Source organism: Pantherophis guttatus, chromosome 8 (genome assembly GCF_059756535.1).
Source record: "Pantherophis guttatus breed Tessera chromosome 8, ASM5975653v1, whole genome shotgun sequence".
NCBI classification, from domain to species: Eukaryota; Metazoa; Chordata; class Lepidosauria; order Squamata; family Colubridae; genus Pantherophis; species Pantherophis guttatus.
In genome coordinates, this window is record NC_142070.1 from 58,121,068 (window position 1) to 58,139,751 (window position 18,684).

The 18,684-nt window shown below is 44.0% G+C and overlaps 1 protein-coding gene across 2 annotated transcripts in view; it reads right to left on the bottom strand.

Annotated features, from left to right (window-relative positions):
• FBXL5 (F-box and leucine rich repeat protein 5) overlaps window positions 1-18,684 on the bottom strand; it is a 33,412-nt gene that overhangs the window by 2,981 nt on the left and 11,747 nt on the right. For both annotated transcript variants that reach the window (XM_034408879.2, XM_087875258.1), the window contains exons 6-10: window positions 12,901-13,026; window positions 7,790-7,938; window positions 7,512-7,594; window positions 5,038-5,769; window positions 701-849 (exon numbers count right to left, since the gene is read on the bottom strand). In XM_034408879.2, coding sequence (XP_034264770.1) covers window positions 701-849; window positions 5,038-5,769; window positions 7,512-7,594; window positions 7,790-7,938; window positions 12,901-13,026 — 1,239 coding nt within the window. The remainder of the gene's footprint in view (window positions 1-700; window positions 850-5,037; window positions 5,770-7,511; window positions 7,595-7,789; window positions 7,939-12,900; window positions 13,027-18,684) is intronic.

Below are 18,684 nucleotides of genomic sequence, written 5' to 3' on the forward strand. Positions count from 1 at the left end.
TATAATTACAACCATTGAGAAGCATTATATCATTTTGCAAATCTATTCTGAAATACTCTTGGAGGGCAACATTTCTCATGCATGAATTTCATTTTCATGAAGTATAACAAGTGGTAAGTCAGGAACTTGCTAAAGATACCAACATAACTATCATACAGGAGCATTTCTGACAAGACCATTCCCAACATGATTTTTGGTCTGTAAGTTCAGATATTGATTCAGATTTAAGATGATTTCAGCTCTGATCAAGAATGCTATTTTTAAATGTACTTTTGCACTGGAAACAAAACTGGTAGTTAGAATATTATTAGTAAGATACTTGGTGCTAAATTAATTAATCTTTGAAAGCACTCAAAATTAAAATATTGAGACTTCAAGTCATAAAAACTTCAAAACAAGATTATATGTTACTTCTAATCTTTTTACAAACATGTATGCCAGAAGAATAGCAAACATAAAAACTAGAGATTCCTTTCTTTTATAAATAGATCATTAGCCATTTGACTGAAACTAAATTCTTTAATACTCCTCACAACTATGATTCCTTAAGAAAACAGCATAAACTTAGAATAAATTTTAAATCTTATCTTTGGCAAGACAACCAATTTACCAAATGTTTGTACGGTATTTGGAGATCTTCCATCTATGTAAAGAGAAAGATTTTGAAGTCTGAACAAACATTTCATTCAAAAGACATTACCGTTTATGTTGTCACAGTAGTAAAAGTGTTCATGATTTAGAGACGGGCATACTGAGACCAAATCTTGCAGACCTGCACTGGTTACTGTCAGACAGCCAGAGAGATTGAGGTGTTCTAGATAAGGTAGCCCACCTCTAAGAGCCAACATCCTAGGAGTAGAAAACAAAACTCAGTAAAAACCCTGTCAAGAACTTTCCTTATCCATCCATCCAAACTGCAAACTGTTGGCCACCCAAAGCGGTTTTTCCCCATATGCTCTGGCTGTCAGAAATTCAACTGAGGAATGCTGGGAGAAATATGCAATTGTACTGCCAAACCATTGCACCCATAAATAGCAACAGTTCCTGGGAGGTCACAATTCATCTCCTAAAGTTAATGATCTGCAGGAGGTAACAGTGGAAATTGGCAACAGATTTTGGAGTGAAGGTGGTGGGAGTAAAAACAAAAATTCTAAGCAGTAATTCCATTTTAAAGACTCTAACCTGCATACATGATTGGCCTCAAAATCTACCAAGTCCAATATTTGAGATCTATGTACAATAGCTAATAGAGGCTTTCAAATCCTCAAAGAAACTGTTCTAATTATTATCGGCTAAACAATTTAAAAGCTGCTTTGGAAACATCTGTATTCCATCTGATTTGCAGAACTTGCCATCTTTTAACTTTATTACAATAGTAATTGTAAAACGTCTCTCCCAAAAATTGACCTTGACAACAAAGGGTTAATCCCACCTCTTCTAATTGGATTAAGAGTCTTCCTTTTCCATGAGGAAACCCCTCTCCCTTCTGATGCTTACAACTGCCAACAGAAATCCTGCCCCCAGCAAGAACACAAAAGAAACAGAACAAATACAATAGCAAAGTAAGAATTTATTCCTTTCAGCAAGAGAAAATCTTTGCCTCCATTTTTCTGTGACCTGAAAGTTACTCTATAATAAATATAACTATTGTTATCAGTCATCGAAGAGGAGCCAACATGAGGTGCAAAGGAAAACTCTTTTTTTGAATAGAACAGTAACAATAATAATTGTATTATGTTATATATAACAAAGGTAAAGGTTTCTCCTGTCCAGTTGTGTCTGACTCTAGGTAGCGGTGCTCATCTCTTTAGGTGAGGTAGCCAAGCATTGTCTGAAGACATTTCTGTGGTCATGTGGCCAGCATGACTATTCGCTGAGGCACATGGAACACTGTTGCCTTCCCACCAAAGTGGTAACTATTTATCTACTCGCATTTGCATGCTAGGTGGGCAAGAGCAGGGGCAAGTAATGGGAGCTCACCCCGTCGTGTGGCATTCGGGTCTCGAACCTGGGCTATCAGCTTTCCAGTTTACAAGCTCAGCATCTTTAACCGCTGAGCCATCACACCCCTAGATATATAACATAGTAGTATATTATTTTATAATATTATACCCTACTTTTAATTAATATGCCAATATCACCAAAACTTAAACGATAATTGATGGGTCAGCTGCAGTCCTGATTCCTAGTACTATTGTCTCTACAGTACTTTGTTCTACCATGTTTCCCTGAAAATAAGACAGGGTCTTATTTCCTTTTCACCCCTGAAATATGGCCTTGGCCTTATTATCAGGGGTCATATTATTTTTCCAGATACAGGAGGCCCGTAAACATCAGCCAGCTGCAGGAGGACTGATGCCAGAGCGCTGACCAACTGCTTTGCCAGTGCCGCTCAGGCCACTGCCTCCAGCAATCGTGGCAGCTTTTAATTTACTTCCCCAGATCTCTTGTTTGCCCTGCAGGTTCTTCAAGAGAAAGGCAATCAAGCCAGTCCATGGCTCTTGCAATCCAAGTCAGCGCTTCTTCTCCTGCTCCCCTTTCCGGGGGTGGGAGTGGGGGGAGAAAACAGGAGATCTGGTGTTTGGACAAGCGGCAGAATTCTCGCTTTTCTGCCTCCCCACCTCTCCCCACCTGCCACTCCCCCTCGCAGGCCAAGATCGGCAAGCCTGATTCGGGGAGCTGAACATGCCGCTGCCACCCAGGAGGAAAAGAATGTCAGAAATGGGCTCTCTCGCAGTGCCTTCTCTCTCTCTTCTCCCGAGTGGCAGCGGTGCATCTGGCTCACCGAATCTGGCCTGCTGATCTTGGGCGGCAGTGGCTCTGGCCTGATACTCGCTGGCAATGCTGCGGGCAAGAACCGGCTATGCCGATCCCGCTTCATGGCTGCACAAACAGCCCGCACTGGCCATTGCTCGGAGCTCCGGCACCAGTACCCCTCCCAGCCCTCAGCTAGGGCTGGCAAAAGTTTTGCATTTTGCGGCCACCACTAAGAGAAGGGGCGCGCAAGCTACAGTTTGCGGGAGCAGCCTCCGCAAGGCCGTTCCAGGTGGATGGGAGGTGCACGTGGGGCATGTTCCCCCCCCCACCGTTCGCTCCCCCCTTATATGCAAGCTGCGCATGCGTATAAGTATTTGGGGGGACTTATTTTCGGGGGGAGCTTATTATAGCGCGTGCACTCAAAAGCCCAATTGGGCTTATTATCGGTACATGTCTTAGTTTCGGGGAAACACGGTACATTTCAATCAATCTGAGCATTTATATATTAGGACTTGCTAATTGCTGCTAGGCAAAAAGCAGGCACCCCATAATATGCAGAGATACACCTCCACGCCAATGTGGATGGTATCTTTAGTTATGCTGGTCCTACCCACTGTGTCTTGATTATCTCTATGAGGTCTAGAAAAGCCTTTCTAATATCTATTTTGAAACTTGAAGAATAATGTTGGCAGAATGTAGTGATCTAGGATCATCTTTGCTGATTTAGGTATCACCAAAGTAAGTCAGCATTAAAATGTCTTTGATATTAGTTGTGGACCATGCAAAAACATCATCTAAAATCTTATCTTCCTCTTGAACTCATCATCCTCATAATCCTGAGATGCTATTTCTAGACTACTTTATGTCTCCCTGCTGAATCAGAGCTCAGCAATTTTTCTCCACCATATTGCCATATCTGGTGTTCCTTAGTCTTCCTACTACTATTCTAATTATGGGGACTCATATGCTTTTGTTGTAGGTTCACTTTTCTGGATTCCATGATGAATCTGTCAGAACTACCCAGTGGGTTTGCTCAGGATATCAGAAGAATTATTCTAAGTGTTATGTCCATTGCCTAATCTAGCCAAACAGAGGTTGCAGAAGTTGCTGCAATGCCTAGTTCAATGGAAAGCTGAGCTCACTGCCAGCGCTGTTCATCTTCTCTGCCGCACCTAGAACAGGGGTGTCAAACTCGCAGTGTCACATTGTCGTCACGTGATGTATTGCAACATTTTCCCCCTTCACTAAACCGGGGGTGGGCATGGTCAGCACATGAAACTTCCCGCCCGAGTTTGACACCTCTGATCTAGAAGTTCCCATGGCTCCTGGCTTCGGCTCAAATGATCCTGGGCTATGAGTTCTTGGCCTTCAAGATGGAAGCAAGATTAGATTAGATTAACAGAATTGGAAGGGACCTTGTAGGTCATCGAATGCAACCCCCCGCCCAAGTAGGAGACCCTACACCATTTCCAACAATGGCAGTCCAATCTCTTCTTGAAAGCCTTCAGTGATGAAGCTCCCCAACTTCCAAAGGCAAGCTGTTCCACTGGTTGATTGTTCTCACTGTCAGAAAATTTCTAATTTCTAGGTTGAATCTCTCCTTGGAAAGTTTCCATCCATTATTCCTTGTCTGGCCTTCAGGTGCCTTGGAAAATAGCTTGATCCCTTCCTCTCTGTGGCAGCGCCTCAAATATTGGAACTCATGTCTCCCCTGGTCCTTCTCTTCACTAGGCTAGCCATGCCGAGTTCCTGTAGCCGTTCTTCATATGTTTTAGTCTCCAGTCCCCTAATCATCCTGGTTGCTCTTCTCTGCACTTTTTCCAGAGGAGTTGTTGTTCTAGTTATTAATTAGGGTGTTGATGGCTGGCTATTAAAGTCCTTAATTGTTTCCTTGTGACACCATGTCCTCAGCTCCTAAGTACCTGATAGAGTGGTAATAAATCGGCACTCCTATTGACTGACAAAGAGCCCATTTCCCAGGCTTCAATCATTTCTCTGGCTAGTTTTGTTCCTGCTTGGCCAACAATCACAGTAGCTGCAAAATTTAATGCATGTCCTTGTTCCTTGCAATGTGTGGCTACCAATGCGTTTGGGTCTCCTTGTCTAACCCTATTCTGGATTCTCTCAATGGGGAAAAAAACATCACTGCTATTTATTGCTTCATTGCTATTTTTCAACTCAGTTGTGTGAGAAATAGAAATACCAAAGAAAGGACTAGTGACATGCATTTGTGCTGTTTTTCAAAACAGCTACAGTGATCTCTTGCAACAGACTACTTACCTGAGACCAATATCTGTTATCTGGTAACATCCTGATAAACTGAGGAACTGAAGAACTCGGGCTGTCTTTTGGTCCGATTTTGCACTCCTGAGGTGTGCCAAGTCTTTCCCCTCTATCTGCCTATTAGTCCTTGGTGCGTGGTTAAGTAGCCCAGGGGATGGCGGGAGTGCCTGGAAAGTTTGTAATGCTGACCCGGCACAACAAAAGGAGTGGCCACAATAAGTCAGGGCCGCAGAAGCACAAGGCTGCTGCTCCTGCCAACAGAAACTAGTCCTTAATCCAAAAATGTCTTTATTGCAGCAGGATGCAGAACAAGGGAAAGGCGAGGCTGGTTCCATCACACAATCTCCTTCCAAATTTCTGTGCTTCCACTCTGCAGCATCTTCAATATCGGCCAGATCTTTGGCATCTATCATCCAGATATAAGCAGAGTTGAAACCCTTTGATCTGACCGGTACATTCCAATGGCTTTCGTTTCCTTCTTCCTTAATCACATTTTCATTTGTTATATAGTGCAGGCCACAATCCTTTTTGCTGAACTCCAAGGCAATCTCTTTGTTTTTCCACAGAGTTTTTCCTCTCCCGTTTTGAAAACTTTTCTGAGATCGTACTTCGTGGGAAGACAAAATCCCTAGAGCTTTAGAAATTTTTCTTACAGCCATATCTGTTATTCTTTCACAACCAGAGAGATCAAGATGCCGGAGACTCTGGCAGCAACCAATCCAAGACCAACTGAAACAAATAATTGTGTGGAATTAACATCATAATGTTTATGTATTTATTTGGACAGTTTACATGGTGGATACTGGCAGCTAATAGTACATTAACAACCCATCCCCAAAGCAAATATTAAAACAGCAATATAACAACAATATGATATGCACTGAAAATGTTCATCCCTTAAGATGAAAAATTTCACCCTTAAGTGAAAATGTAGATATGTATACTAGGAAAAAAACATCAAATAGGAACTATGACTGTTATTTTCTAAATGAGAATCTCTCTAATCAGCAATAACTGTTCAACTAACTTGCAAGGAAAATATGTTACTAAACAGGACTCTGCTAAGCCTTTGAAAGGGAGCTCTGCAAAAAGTATTGGCATCAGCAAGGCTGCCTGCATTTCTGCAGTCACATCTTCCAGAATGCCCAATGCAGTTACTCTTCAAATTACCTCCAACAACATGCACACACACACTTCCACTGGAGCTGCCATTAAAGCGAAGATTCATCTTTGTACAATACAACTGGGGAAGGCTTGGGAAGCAGCTGTGCCAAGCTTTGCAGAGGCCATTTACTCTACTGCCAACATGCTTCCCAAAACACTCTTTTTGTTAGGTGAGAACCTCATGTTTTTCCTGCCTTGTGTGAACTCCCAACTCCATCTATGGAGATTTTCAGTCATCCAGGTCATGGTTGTCCCAAAAGTGCTTTTTTTCAAGAGGCAACTGAACATTCTTGTTTTTCTTTGAAGACATTTCGCTTCTCATCCAAGAAGCTTCTTGAGCTCTGACTGGATGGTGGGGAATGGAAGGATTTATACTACTTGCAGACAGCTGGTCATTTGCATTCTTTTAGCAGGTAGTTAAAGTCACCTAGAGGTTTATCTGTGTCATCAGGATCACCTTAATGGTGCAAATTGGGTGTGGAATGTTTTTGGAACTGTTGAAAGGATTGTGTTGTAGATTGGAGATAGATGACGTCGTATCCCTCCCCCTCTGAACAGCCCTCTCTCAACGGGGGGGGGGGGAATATGACATCATCTATCTCCAACCTACAACACAATCCTTTCAACAGTTCCAAGAAGGCAAGTTCCAAGATGACACAGATAAACCTCCAAGTGACCTTAACAACCTGCTAAAAGAATGCAAATGACCAGCTATCTGCAAGCAGTATAAATCCTTCCATTCCCCATCATCCAGTCAGAGCTGAAGAAGCTTCTTGGACGAGAAGCAAAACGTCTTCAAAGAAAAACAAGAACGTTCAGTTGCCTCTTGAAAAAAAAGCACCTTTGGGAATACTGCTATTTCCTCCCCAACCAGGCCTTGTGAGCTTCCTTTGGAAGACAAGGCTCTATCACTCTGTCCTGTTCCACTGCATGCATCCATGGGATGCTCCCTAGCCCAAGGTCTGTATCGCAGGCCAGCAGCAGGAGGAAGTTGGTAAAGATCAGCTGGGCACAGAGATGGAAGGGGGAGAAAGGCTAATGAGGGGAGTTGAAGCAAACACTGCGGTCCTAAATACAGGCCAGTTGTCAAGCACCCAAGTTTTGATCACATGATTGTGAGGGTGCTGAAACAGTTCTACTGTAACTTCATGGACTGACTGCAACCACCATTCATTCAGCACCATCTAAATTCAAATGATCTAATGGTCGTTAAGTAAGGACTATCTGTAAGTGCTGGGAATGATAACATGTAACAAGGTAACCAATCTCTCATATACAGACTACTACTTAAAATGAAAGCTATCAACCTTTCGAATGCAGAATCAGAAATATCAGTCTGAGTGAGATCAAGGTATTCCAGGTTAGGACAAAGTTCCAAGATGTGTCTGACCTATATTAAAAACAGTTTAAGAAGGCTGAATTATAAAAGGAATGCAGAAAATAGCAAAACATCATTTCAACTTGTATTTCCTTTATATATTATTAGTTCATCTTAAATATCAACTAGAAAAAAAGATGACACACATTTTAAAAATATATTCAGGATACTTTTACACTCTAGAGAATCACTTATTGTATACTGTACCATTTTATTAGATATAGCTGAACTGTAGGCCAGTACAATGGTTTTCACTGATGAGCCTACACGTGGCAGAATGTTATGGATTATGCCTTGAAGTAAGTCTTTTTCTTTCTGTACAATGCTGATAGCAGAGGATTCTTCTCCATTTTCTTCTATTTAATAAAATGAGAAGAAACATTTAAAAATAAAAATGAATGTTCTAAACTATTGTATTAAGGAAAAAAACCTGGAAGTTTATACTTAATTGCAGTTTATCGTGTCACCTGGATCAATTTGCTGTACTTAATTCCTGTGTTTTTGTTTGAATTAACCCAAGTCATAGCTAAGCTAAATGTTAGTATTAGTCCAAGTTCAGTATTCGTATCATACTAAGCTAGCATGTTTCAATCAGTGATACATATACTAGTAATTGTATGCAGATACAATCTAGATGGGACATGACTTTCCTGCCTGAAAAGAAAAACAGAATATATACACATATATTATACGTACTCAAGGTGGTGAATCTACCTAATAGTTCTGCCTCCTATTTTCCTAACAACAGCCTGTGAGGTAGATTGGGCTGAGAGAGAGTAACTGGTCCAAAGTCACTCAGCTGGCTTTCATGCCTACAGGAGGACTAGAAATCTTAATCTCCTAGTTTCTAGGCCAGCACCTTAGCCCAGGGGTATTCAACCCCTGTAGCCCACTCCTGGGCTGTGGCCCATTCGGAACCGGGTGGCACAAGTGGTAAGCAGCGCATGCACAGCTCCACTTATGTGAGTGGCAGGCACTAAAGTGCAAAGCTCCATTTGTTCGTGCAGCAGGCACCTGGCACTCACACACACGGGCCCTACCCTTGCACAAAGGAGCAGCGCACGGGCGCACCTGCCACTCACACAGAACCATCCCTTCTCCTCCCCCCCCCCACACCAGGTCACCAAGCCAGACTGGCCCCAGCTACTCCCTAGAAAAAAACAACCCTTGAACCATAGGTTTTAGAGAGAAGATCCTTTTACTAGAGATGCTGAGTGCAGTGTGGATGAGGCAAGCTCTGAAGAAAACCCGCACAAAAATCATATTGAAAGCAATCCACAATGTCCGAAGCCCTCCCCGCTGGGAGAGTAGTTCAATCAGGTCTCGTTCCAATGTTTTGGGAACTCAGTGTCCCAGGCATCAATGTAAATTCCTTTCCCAGGACTGGCATCCTTGAAGCTTGGCAAATGGCTTGGTTTGGCACCTCTAGTTCCTGTAAGTGTCCATACTCCCCAATTTCCCAAAGCATTCTTTCACATCTCCAGCAGCTTCCCATGAGATGCCCACTCCACCTTGGTTATGGCAGTTGCTAGCAAGCTTCAAAGAAAGCCAAGAGAAGCAGCTGACATTTGGCCCCCTTTACAAAGGCATTAGCACTAAAAGAGAGGGGAAAAATTTAAATATTCAATTGAGGTCCAATATTTTGGGTTTGTTAGGATATTTCTTGTGGAAAGCACAAAGGAGTTAGTCAGTTCGATCGTGGCATCCGTCAACCATTAAGATTGGGAAGCAGGGAAATGTTTCCATGCAATCAAGTACTGGATCCTGCCCTCGTGTTTTTGAGAGTCCAAAATTTCTTTTACCTTAAAATGTTGTTCCCCTTCAATGAAAATAGGAAGGGGTGGTGTGGAGGAGGTGGCTAAAGGGGAGAGGTTACTTCTGGTTTCAGCAGGCTACAATGAAATATGGGGTGAATTCTTTTCAGGTTTTTGGGCAATTCCAATTGGACCGTGACTGAATTGATAATTTTGGTTTGGCATCTTTTTTATCAGCCTGCCATTTGTAGGCTTCTCGTGCTTCCTTGGACACATATTTTGTAGTTTTTGTACCCATTCTTGTAATGAGGGGTTCTGGGGTTTGTCCAAAGGTAGTTCTGGTATTCCTACTAAGTATTCCTTAGTATTCCTACTAAGTCCTAACCTGAAGCTACCTTGAAAGGGGTAAACCCTGTGCTGCTATGCACTGAATTATTATATACCATTTCTGCAAACAGTCCTGTCCAATTATTTTGTTGATAATTAATATAGCATCCCAGGTACCATTCCAGTACTGAATTGGCTTGTTCGCACCCCTCATTTGTTTGGGAGGGTGGGAGGAACTTAAGACTTGGGCAGTCCCCATAAGTTTCAAAAAAAGCGTAAGGTGAATTGCAACCCACCCCCCTCATCCCGTCCAAGATAATTCAATCAGGAATGCCATGAAGTCTGTAAATACCTTAGTATGGACTGATGGGATCTTTGAACAAGGGATAAAGTGGACTTGCATTGAGAACAAGTCAGTAACCACCCAAATTATGGTGTTCCTAGCACTCTCAGACAGTTCCACTATAAAGACTATAGAGATCACTTTCCAAGGGGCGTGGGAATTTGCTACTAGTCGCAGGAGTCCCATGGGTTTCCCTGGTCATCTTTTGGCCGACGCACATACTAGTCAACTGGCTACATAGCTTTCAATGTCCTTTTTCAGGGCCAGCCAGCAGAATTGTTGTTTGACCAGGTGTAGGGTCTTTACAAATCCAAAATGCCCTGCAGCTTTTGAGTCATGGCAAGTTTGTAAAACCAACTCCCGAAGAGGGACATACAATTTTGCACCTGCCCAGGCTAGTCTGTTCCTGAAAGTGCATTGTTCTTTATGGGCCGCTAGGCATTCAGGATCTTTTAAGACGGCTTTCAGTTTATCTAACACTTCTCAGGGAATGTTTGGTTTGACTTTTTCCTGGCCCCTCATGGTTATTGCTGCTGCTAATTGGTTAGAGGGGATGACTGGCTGGATGATTTCAGGTCTAGCATTGTTGTATTGTGGCAGTCGGGATAGAGCATCTGCTAGGAAGTTTTTTTACCCCTGGGATATAGCACAGAGTGAAGTTGAAATGATTGAAAGTATGTATCTGCTTATATGCTGTTGGGCCTGCTTGGGGGATAACTTCCAAGGGGTTTTTAAAGCTTCTAGGTTCTTGTGATCTGTCTACAATTCAAATGGGTATTTCAACCCTTCCAGGAAGCGTCACCAAGTTAGCAATGCCCATTGAACTGTATAGGTCTCCTTCTCCCAGACTGCCCACCTCTATTCTGGGTCTGTTAATTTTTTGGAAGTGTTGGCACAGGGCTGAAGGGTTCCCTGTGGTTTTTTTTTTTTTTTTGCTTTAATTTATATGCCGCCCTTCTCCGGAGACTCAGGGCAGCTTACAATGCGTTAAGCAATAGCCTTCATACTTTTGTATATTTATACAAAGTCACCTTATTGCCCCCACAATCTGGGTCCTCATTTTACCTACCTTTGAAAGGATGGAAGGTTTTCTTGCAGCAGCACAGCCCCTATGGCCATGTCACTAGTATTTGCCTGGATTACAAAGGGGGCATGTGCTTTTGGATATTTCAGTACAGGTTCTGCTGCAAACAGAACCTTGAGCTTTTCAAATGCCCCTTGGCATTCCATAGTCCAATTTAATAGCTGGCTAGGCTTGGGTTTTCCCTCCCATTTTGTTTTCAAAAGGGTTGTAATGGGTAGGGTAATTTGGGCAAAAGCCAGGACTGTCCTGACTTTTTCTGGGTCCATTTCCACCCCCTCTTGTGAGATTCAGTATCCCAAGTATTCAATTTTGTCTTTATGGAACTTTGGAAGTTTAATGTACAGCTCGGCCGCCCACAATTTTTTTAACACGGTATATACAAGCTTAACATGCTTTATTTCAGAGTAGATCAGGGTGTCATCTAGATACACCAACACCCCTTTGTACAAGTGTTCATGCAGAACTTTTTTTTATTAGCTGCATAAACACAGCAGGGGCTTCTTGCAATTCAAACCGTAGCACTCAGAATTGAAAATACCCAGGGTCCAGTTGAAAGCTGTTTTCCACTGCTCCCCGTCCTTAATCCTGACTCAGTAATACGCTTTGCATAAGTCCAGTTTCAAAGATCTTCCTCTTGGCTAAGTGGGCTAGCATGTCCTTCATGAGTGTAGGAAGTATAAATTCTCCACACAGACTGTGTTAAGCCTACAGTAATCCATGCATAAGCTGAAAGAGCCTTTTCTTTTTTTTTTTTGCTGGAATAGGACCGGGACGGCTACCAGAGTCTGGCCGGCTGGATGAAACAGCATTGCAGGTTCTTATCTATTAATGCACAGAGTTCTTCCAGCTCTCTGGGGATCATGGAATACAACTTGAGCTTTCGCAGTTTAAGGAGGATTTTGATGGTGCAGTCAGCCGGCCGCTGTGGGAGTGTGTCAGAACCTTTCTCCCTAAAAATGTTCCTTAGATCCCTGGGGATTTTGCATAGGGCTCCTCTTTGAAAGGGCAATCAGCAGGAAAAAAAACCTCACCCGCAGATCACTTTCTGAAACGATGATTGGCAGGAAAATCCCCACCCTCCCACAGATCACTTTCTGAAAGAGTTTCATACTCCCCAATTTCCCATAACATTCTTTCATATCTCCAGCGTGCTTCCTTTCCAGATGCCCCCCCTCCCTCCAGTTGCTAGCGAGCTTCAAAGAAAGTGAAGATGAGCAACTGACACCTGCTGTCTTAGCCATTGTACCAAACCTGTTCTCTAACATATAGCAAACAGCCAAAATCAAACAATTCACATTATAGTAAGCCTTAAAGTGCGAACCTGACCAAGATGTCAAACTGCAGTTAAGCAAAAATTTGCAAAACTTTTTTTTTCATTTGCAGAAAGGAGGGGGAAACCTCCTTGTGGTCATTATAGATCATCAGCATAATTGTAATCTGATCTTCTCTAATCCTTCCAGACTAAAATTCTCAGAATTTCACACTGATATAAGTATGCAAATTATAAGAACTATTAATTTAACACAGGAAAAAGCCAGGCTAGGAATGGCTGATGAAAACTGTCATTTCCCAAGATAAGCCTTACTTAATGCCAACCTCATCATACTGTTGTTGGAATCAACTCTTTGAAATGGAACAGGTGAAGAAACTTGGCAGACCACGTAGCCGTTCCATAACAGACACCATACATATGAGCAGTATTCCAGTTTGAATTCTCACACCTGGTCATTTTGTGGAAGTGAACTATGAGATTAATACTCAATGTTCAAATCTTTGGGACAGACAAAACTGAACAAGGCAGACAGCTCACCAGATTCATCTATATCAGCATCTTCATCCCATTCGTGAAAAGCCTGACTTTCATCTTTTCTGTTTTTCACCCATTCTTCATCTGGCTCTGTATCAAGATCACCTGGTGGGCCATGGGACCAATTTCCTGATCAGTCAGTAAGAAATTTAATTCATTAAAGAAGCTTTGGCATTTTGTCCATAACCAAGCAGCATAACAACATAAGCTGATCACAGGTATGTAAAAGGATCACAAGAGAAAGGCTAAAAGACTGCATATTGCTTTCTTATCCTTATAGGTTTTAAAAGTAGTACATGCAAAATTGGAGTATTGCCATACTTTTCCAGACTACAAAATCTTTAATGGCTGAATCATTCAAGTAATTCCCAGACACAGTTCATTCTCAATCCTTAAGCTTCCAGAAACTTTTCTATCAGAAAATGCTAATACTTTTTAAGTTTGTTGTTAGAATAGAAAACAAAACCGGGGGGGGGGGGGGTGTATAAAAAAAACCTCAATAAATAAAGTAGCAAATATCTATTTACTTAGTTCAATAAAGATCCAAATCATTTCCATATAATTAAAAAGAGCATAGACTGGGTTTTAAAACTCCTAAATTTATAAATGCTGTATTTCAAAAGCAATGGCAAGAGATTGCCTAACTTAAGGTCATTCAATCTATATTGGCTTATAGTTTTCTACACATATAACTGAAGATAAGGCAGTGATAACTGTATAGGTCCAAGTCTAGAGAGCTTTGCAAATCCAAGTTTGACAATTACTAACTACAGTAATTTTCACACCGTAAAACCTAAATATTTAGATCAAATCATCACCATCATCATCTTAGCCATTGTCTATCCACTGTAGGATGAAGGCCTCTTCCTCATGTTTCCAACCAATACGGTCCTGAACTTTCTTTTGGCAATTGGGCCTGCAATACTTGCCAATGTCATCAATCCATCTTGTTTTAGGTCTCTTTCTTAGATGCTTTTTTATCAAGTGGGATCTATTCTATGACTGCCTTGGCCCACTGCTATCAGTTCTTCTTGCTATGTGACCAGCCCATTTCCATTTTAATTCTTTTACTCTGTTGCTATTGTATACTTTTGTTTGTTCTCTAATCCATGTGCAGGTCTTTCTATCTTGTCTTGTAATGCCAAGCATGTATCTTTCCATGGCTTTTGGCCCCACTTATAGCTTTTGTATCGACTGTGTGATTAGCATCCATTTTCCACTGGCATATGTTAGAGCAGGTTGCATACACTGATCAAACACTTTTCTCTTTAGGAATACAGGGAAGTTGTTCTTGAAAATTATGCTTAACTTGCCAAATGTCTACCAACCACATTTAACACACTGTTCAATTTCCTTTGAAGAAGTATTTCACAAATTAGACTGGGCAAAAGATGGAATAAAAATCAATGGTACCTATTTAAATCACTTAAGATTTGCAGATGATGTTGTTCTCTTCTCACAAGATCCAGAAGAGCTACAAACATACATATACATAACATACATACACTGCTCAAAAAAAATAAGGGGAACACAAAAATAAGACATCCTAGATCTGAATGAATGAAATATTCGTAGTAAATACTTTGTTCATTACATAGTTGAATGTGCTGACAACAAAATCACACAATTATCAATGGAAATCAAATTTATCAACCCATGGAGGTCTGGATTTGGAGTTACACTCAAAATTAAAATGGAAAAAAACACTACAGGCTGATCCAACTTTACATCAAAGTAATGTCCTTAAAACAAGTCAACAAAGTAATGTCCTTAAAACAAGTCAAAATGAGGCTCAGTAGTATGTGTGTGGCCTCCACGTGCCTGTATGACCTCCCTACAACGCCTGGGCATGCTCCTGATGAGGTGGCAGATGGTCTCCTGAGGGATCTCCTCCTACACTTGAACTAAAGCATCCCCCAACTCCTGGACAGTCTGTGGTGCAACGTGGCGTTGGTGGATAGAGCGAGACATGATGTCCCATATGTGCTCAATTGGATTCAGGTCTGGGGAACGGGCGGGCCAGTCCATAGCATCAATGCCTTCGTCTTGCAGGAACTGCTGACACACTCCAGCCACATGAGGTCTAACATTGTCGTGCATTAAGAGGAACCCAGGCCAACCGCACCAGCATATGGTCTCACAAGGGATCTGAGGATCTCATCTCGGTACTAATGGCAGCCAGGCTACCTCTGGCGAGCACATGGGAGGGCTGTGCGGCCCTCCAAAGAAATGCCACCCCATACCATTACTGACCCACTGCCAAATCGGTCATGCTGGAGGATGTTGCAGACAGCAGAACGTTCTCCACGGCGTCTCCAGACCCTGTCACATCTGTCACATGTGCTCAGTGTGAACCTGCTTTCATCTGTGAAGAGCACAAGGCGCCAGTGGCGAAGTTGCCAATCTTGGTGTTCTCTGGCAAATGCCAAACGTCCTGCACGGTGTTGGGCTGTAAGCACAACCCCCACCTGTGGACATCGGGCCCTCATATCACCCTCATGGAGTCTGTTTCTGACCGTTTGAGCAGCCACATGCACATTTATGGCACGCTGGAGGTCATTTTGCAGGGCTCTGGCAGTGCTCCTCCTGTCCCTCCTTGCACAAAGGCGGAGGTAGCGGTCCTGATGCTGGGTTGTTGCCCTCCTACGGCCTCCTCCACATCTCCTGATGTACTGGCCTGTCTCCTGGTAGCGTCTCCATGCTCTGGACACTACGCTGACAGACACAGCAAACCTTGTTGCCACAGCTCGCATTGATGTGCCATCCTGGATGAGCTGCACTACCTGAGCCACTTGTGTGGGTTGTAGACTCCGTCTTATGCTACCACTAGAGTGACAGCACCGCCAGCATTCAAAAGTGACCAAATCATCAGCCAGAAAGCATAGGAACTGAGAAATGGTCTGTGGTCACCACCTGCAGAACCACTCCTTTATTAGGGATGTCTTGCTAACTGCCTATGCTTTCCACCTGTTGTCTATTCCATTTGCACAACAGCATGTGAAATTGATTGTCAATCAGTGTTGCTACCTAAGTTTGATTTCACAGAAGTGTGATTGACTTGGGAGTTACATTGTGTTGTTTAAGTGTTCCCTTTATTTTTTTGAGCAGTGTACATAAAGCTGACTTTGTATAATAAAGAACACCGCTTGGGGGGGGCCGAAAGCCCTACTAAGCAGGTATATACAAAAGTATGAAGGCTATTGCTTAAAGCATTGTAAGCCGCCCTGAGTCTCCCGAGAAGGATGGCATATAAATTGAACCAATAAATAAACAAACAAATAAATAAATATAAGAGCTGAACAAACCAGGAGAATCATTTGGCTTAAAAATAATCCTGAAAAAGAGCCAGGTTATGTTGAATAAATTCAACAAAGAAAGAAAAATGTTTATATCTGGAGAAGAACTAGACATAATAGACTACTACATATACCTTGGCCAACGGATCTCAATGGAACGTGATACAATAAAGGAAATTGAACGTGTTAAATGTGGTTGGCAGGCTTTTGGCAAGTTAAGTATAATTTAGTTCAGGGGTGTCAAACTCAAGGCCTGCCAGCCAGATCCGTCCCACAATGTGGTTAGATCTGGCCCGCAGAGGCGCCCTGAAAACAGCGAAGGACCGGCACGCAGTGCCTCAGCCCAGCCCAGGCCAACTGAGCGGAGGCCATTCAGGACAGAACATGGTCAGCTTTAGATCCGCAAGGCCGGCCTGGAACCAGCGAATGGCCACCTGCCCCCTAGGCATGCATACAAAAGGCGAAAAGCGTGCATTGGGCATGGCATCCCTGGGAACCATCTTGCCCCACAGGCTGACTGCATTCTGAGCATGACGCCAGCGCCTGCCGCCTCCTGTGCGCACACCCAGGGGGTGGGGCTGAGGCAGCCGGGCGGTCTCTTGCTGGCTTCAGGGAAGTTACACGGGTCAGATCTAAGGTTGACCGCGTTCAGGCCCAGATGGCTGCCACAAGTTGTAGATCAGCGCCCACTTGGCCTGGGCCGGGCCGAGGTGACGCAGGCTGGTCCCTCCCCATTTTCCAGGGAGGGCCATGGGCCAGGGGGGGGAGATTGGCAGTGCTGCTGTTGTGGCTTTCCCACACAGGGTCAGTCCCAGTGAAAAGGGAAGCATCACGGGCTGCGAGGCCAGGCTCAGAAAGGAACACAGGGAGGGGGAGAGACTGGCAGCACTTCCCTTTTACTGGGACAGCCCCTGCCCCTGTTTGGAAAGCTTGTGCCTGCCCCTGGCACCCGCAGGCTCCCACGTCCTTTGAACCTGCCAGGCCGGAGTTCCACCAGCAAAGATGGTCTGAGTTTCCCGATCTCCAGGCAGAGGAAAGGCTGCCAGAGCCTCACCCTACGCTCCAAGGCGGTGCCTGCAGATGGGGCTTGGCCAGGGGCATCCGCTGTGAGCTGTTGCATCTGGAGGGTGACGTGGGGCAGAGGTGAGTTTGGGGTAAGCTGGAGGGGCTGGGGCAGAGAAATCACCTTGCTTGAAACCTCCCATCGGCTTCTAAACACTCCTTGTGCCTAGACTGGAATGGTGCAAAAGGCATTTTCAAGCCGATAGGAGGCTTCAAGCAAGGCAATTTCACTGCCCCGAAGTCTCATCAGCTTGCAAACGCTTTTCATGCCATCCCAAACTTCCTCCATGCTCAGGAAGGGATGAGGGCAGGGGGAGAGATCGGCCGCGCTGCTGCCAGACGTGGCTTTCCCTCGTGGGGATGGGGTGGTCCTAGTGAAAGGGGGCAACGAGGCCAAGCTGGCGAGTGGGCCATGGAGGTGCTGGTGCAGGCGCAGCACTGATCTACAACTCGTCGTCTTGCAAACGCTCTTCAGCCAGATCTGGTACAAGCCTTAGTTCACAGAGAACCTAAACTACTGTAGTGCAAGATCACTAGTGCAAGATCTTGTGCTACTGATCTCGTGTGATCTTGCACTTACAGTACTGCATGAACTGCAGGGCATTGGTGCTTGTGCATGGCTGATGAGGGTGCCTGGGGGTTGAATAGTACTGCAGGAACTGCAACAAAGAGGGGGGGTGAAAATGGGAAGCCGCCTAGGGCAATGGGCAGGCAGCAGTGGGCAGGGGTTGCCTGCCCATTTTGACCTCTCCCCACTGCTGTTGCCTCTGTGCCTGGATTCCAGCCTAAAATCGAACAAGTAGTGCAACTGTCCCCTTATGCCCCAGCACCATTTGATCCCCCAGGCACCCTCCCCAACTGTATGCCAGCACCGATGCTCAACTGGGCCTCCCCCCAGGCTTTGGTGCTCACCCTGGGTTACCCCTCCCAGCCTTATCTGGCCCATCATAGGTACCTTTCGATGTGAGTGACATCAAGTGGGCCAGGTCATGTTGGCTACGTCCACGCAGTCACATGCCCACCCAGCCACGCCCACTGGCCATTTGAGGGTGACCATAATGCTGATCCAGCCCTCAATGAAATTGAGCTTGCACCCCTGATTTAAATGAACTGGATAAAATTAAATAATGAGATGAACAAAGGAAATACAGGCAGTCCTCAATTAATAACTGCAGTTGAAACTATGCAACATGGTCATTCAGTGCATCATGTGATCACACATGACTTACAACAGTTCTGCTGCAGCCATTAAGTAAATTACTCAGAGTTATGAAGAATGATGTCATGTGAGCATGACTTGTGACTTTCTCTGACTTCTCTATTGACCTTGCTTGCCAGAAGCCAATTGTGATGGTTGCAAATACGATCCTGTGACTGTAGGATGCTGCAACCATCATAAATGCACGCTGATGGCCAAGCACTCAAATCA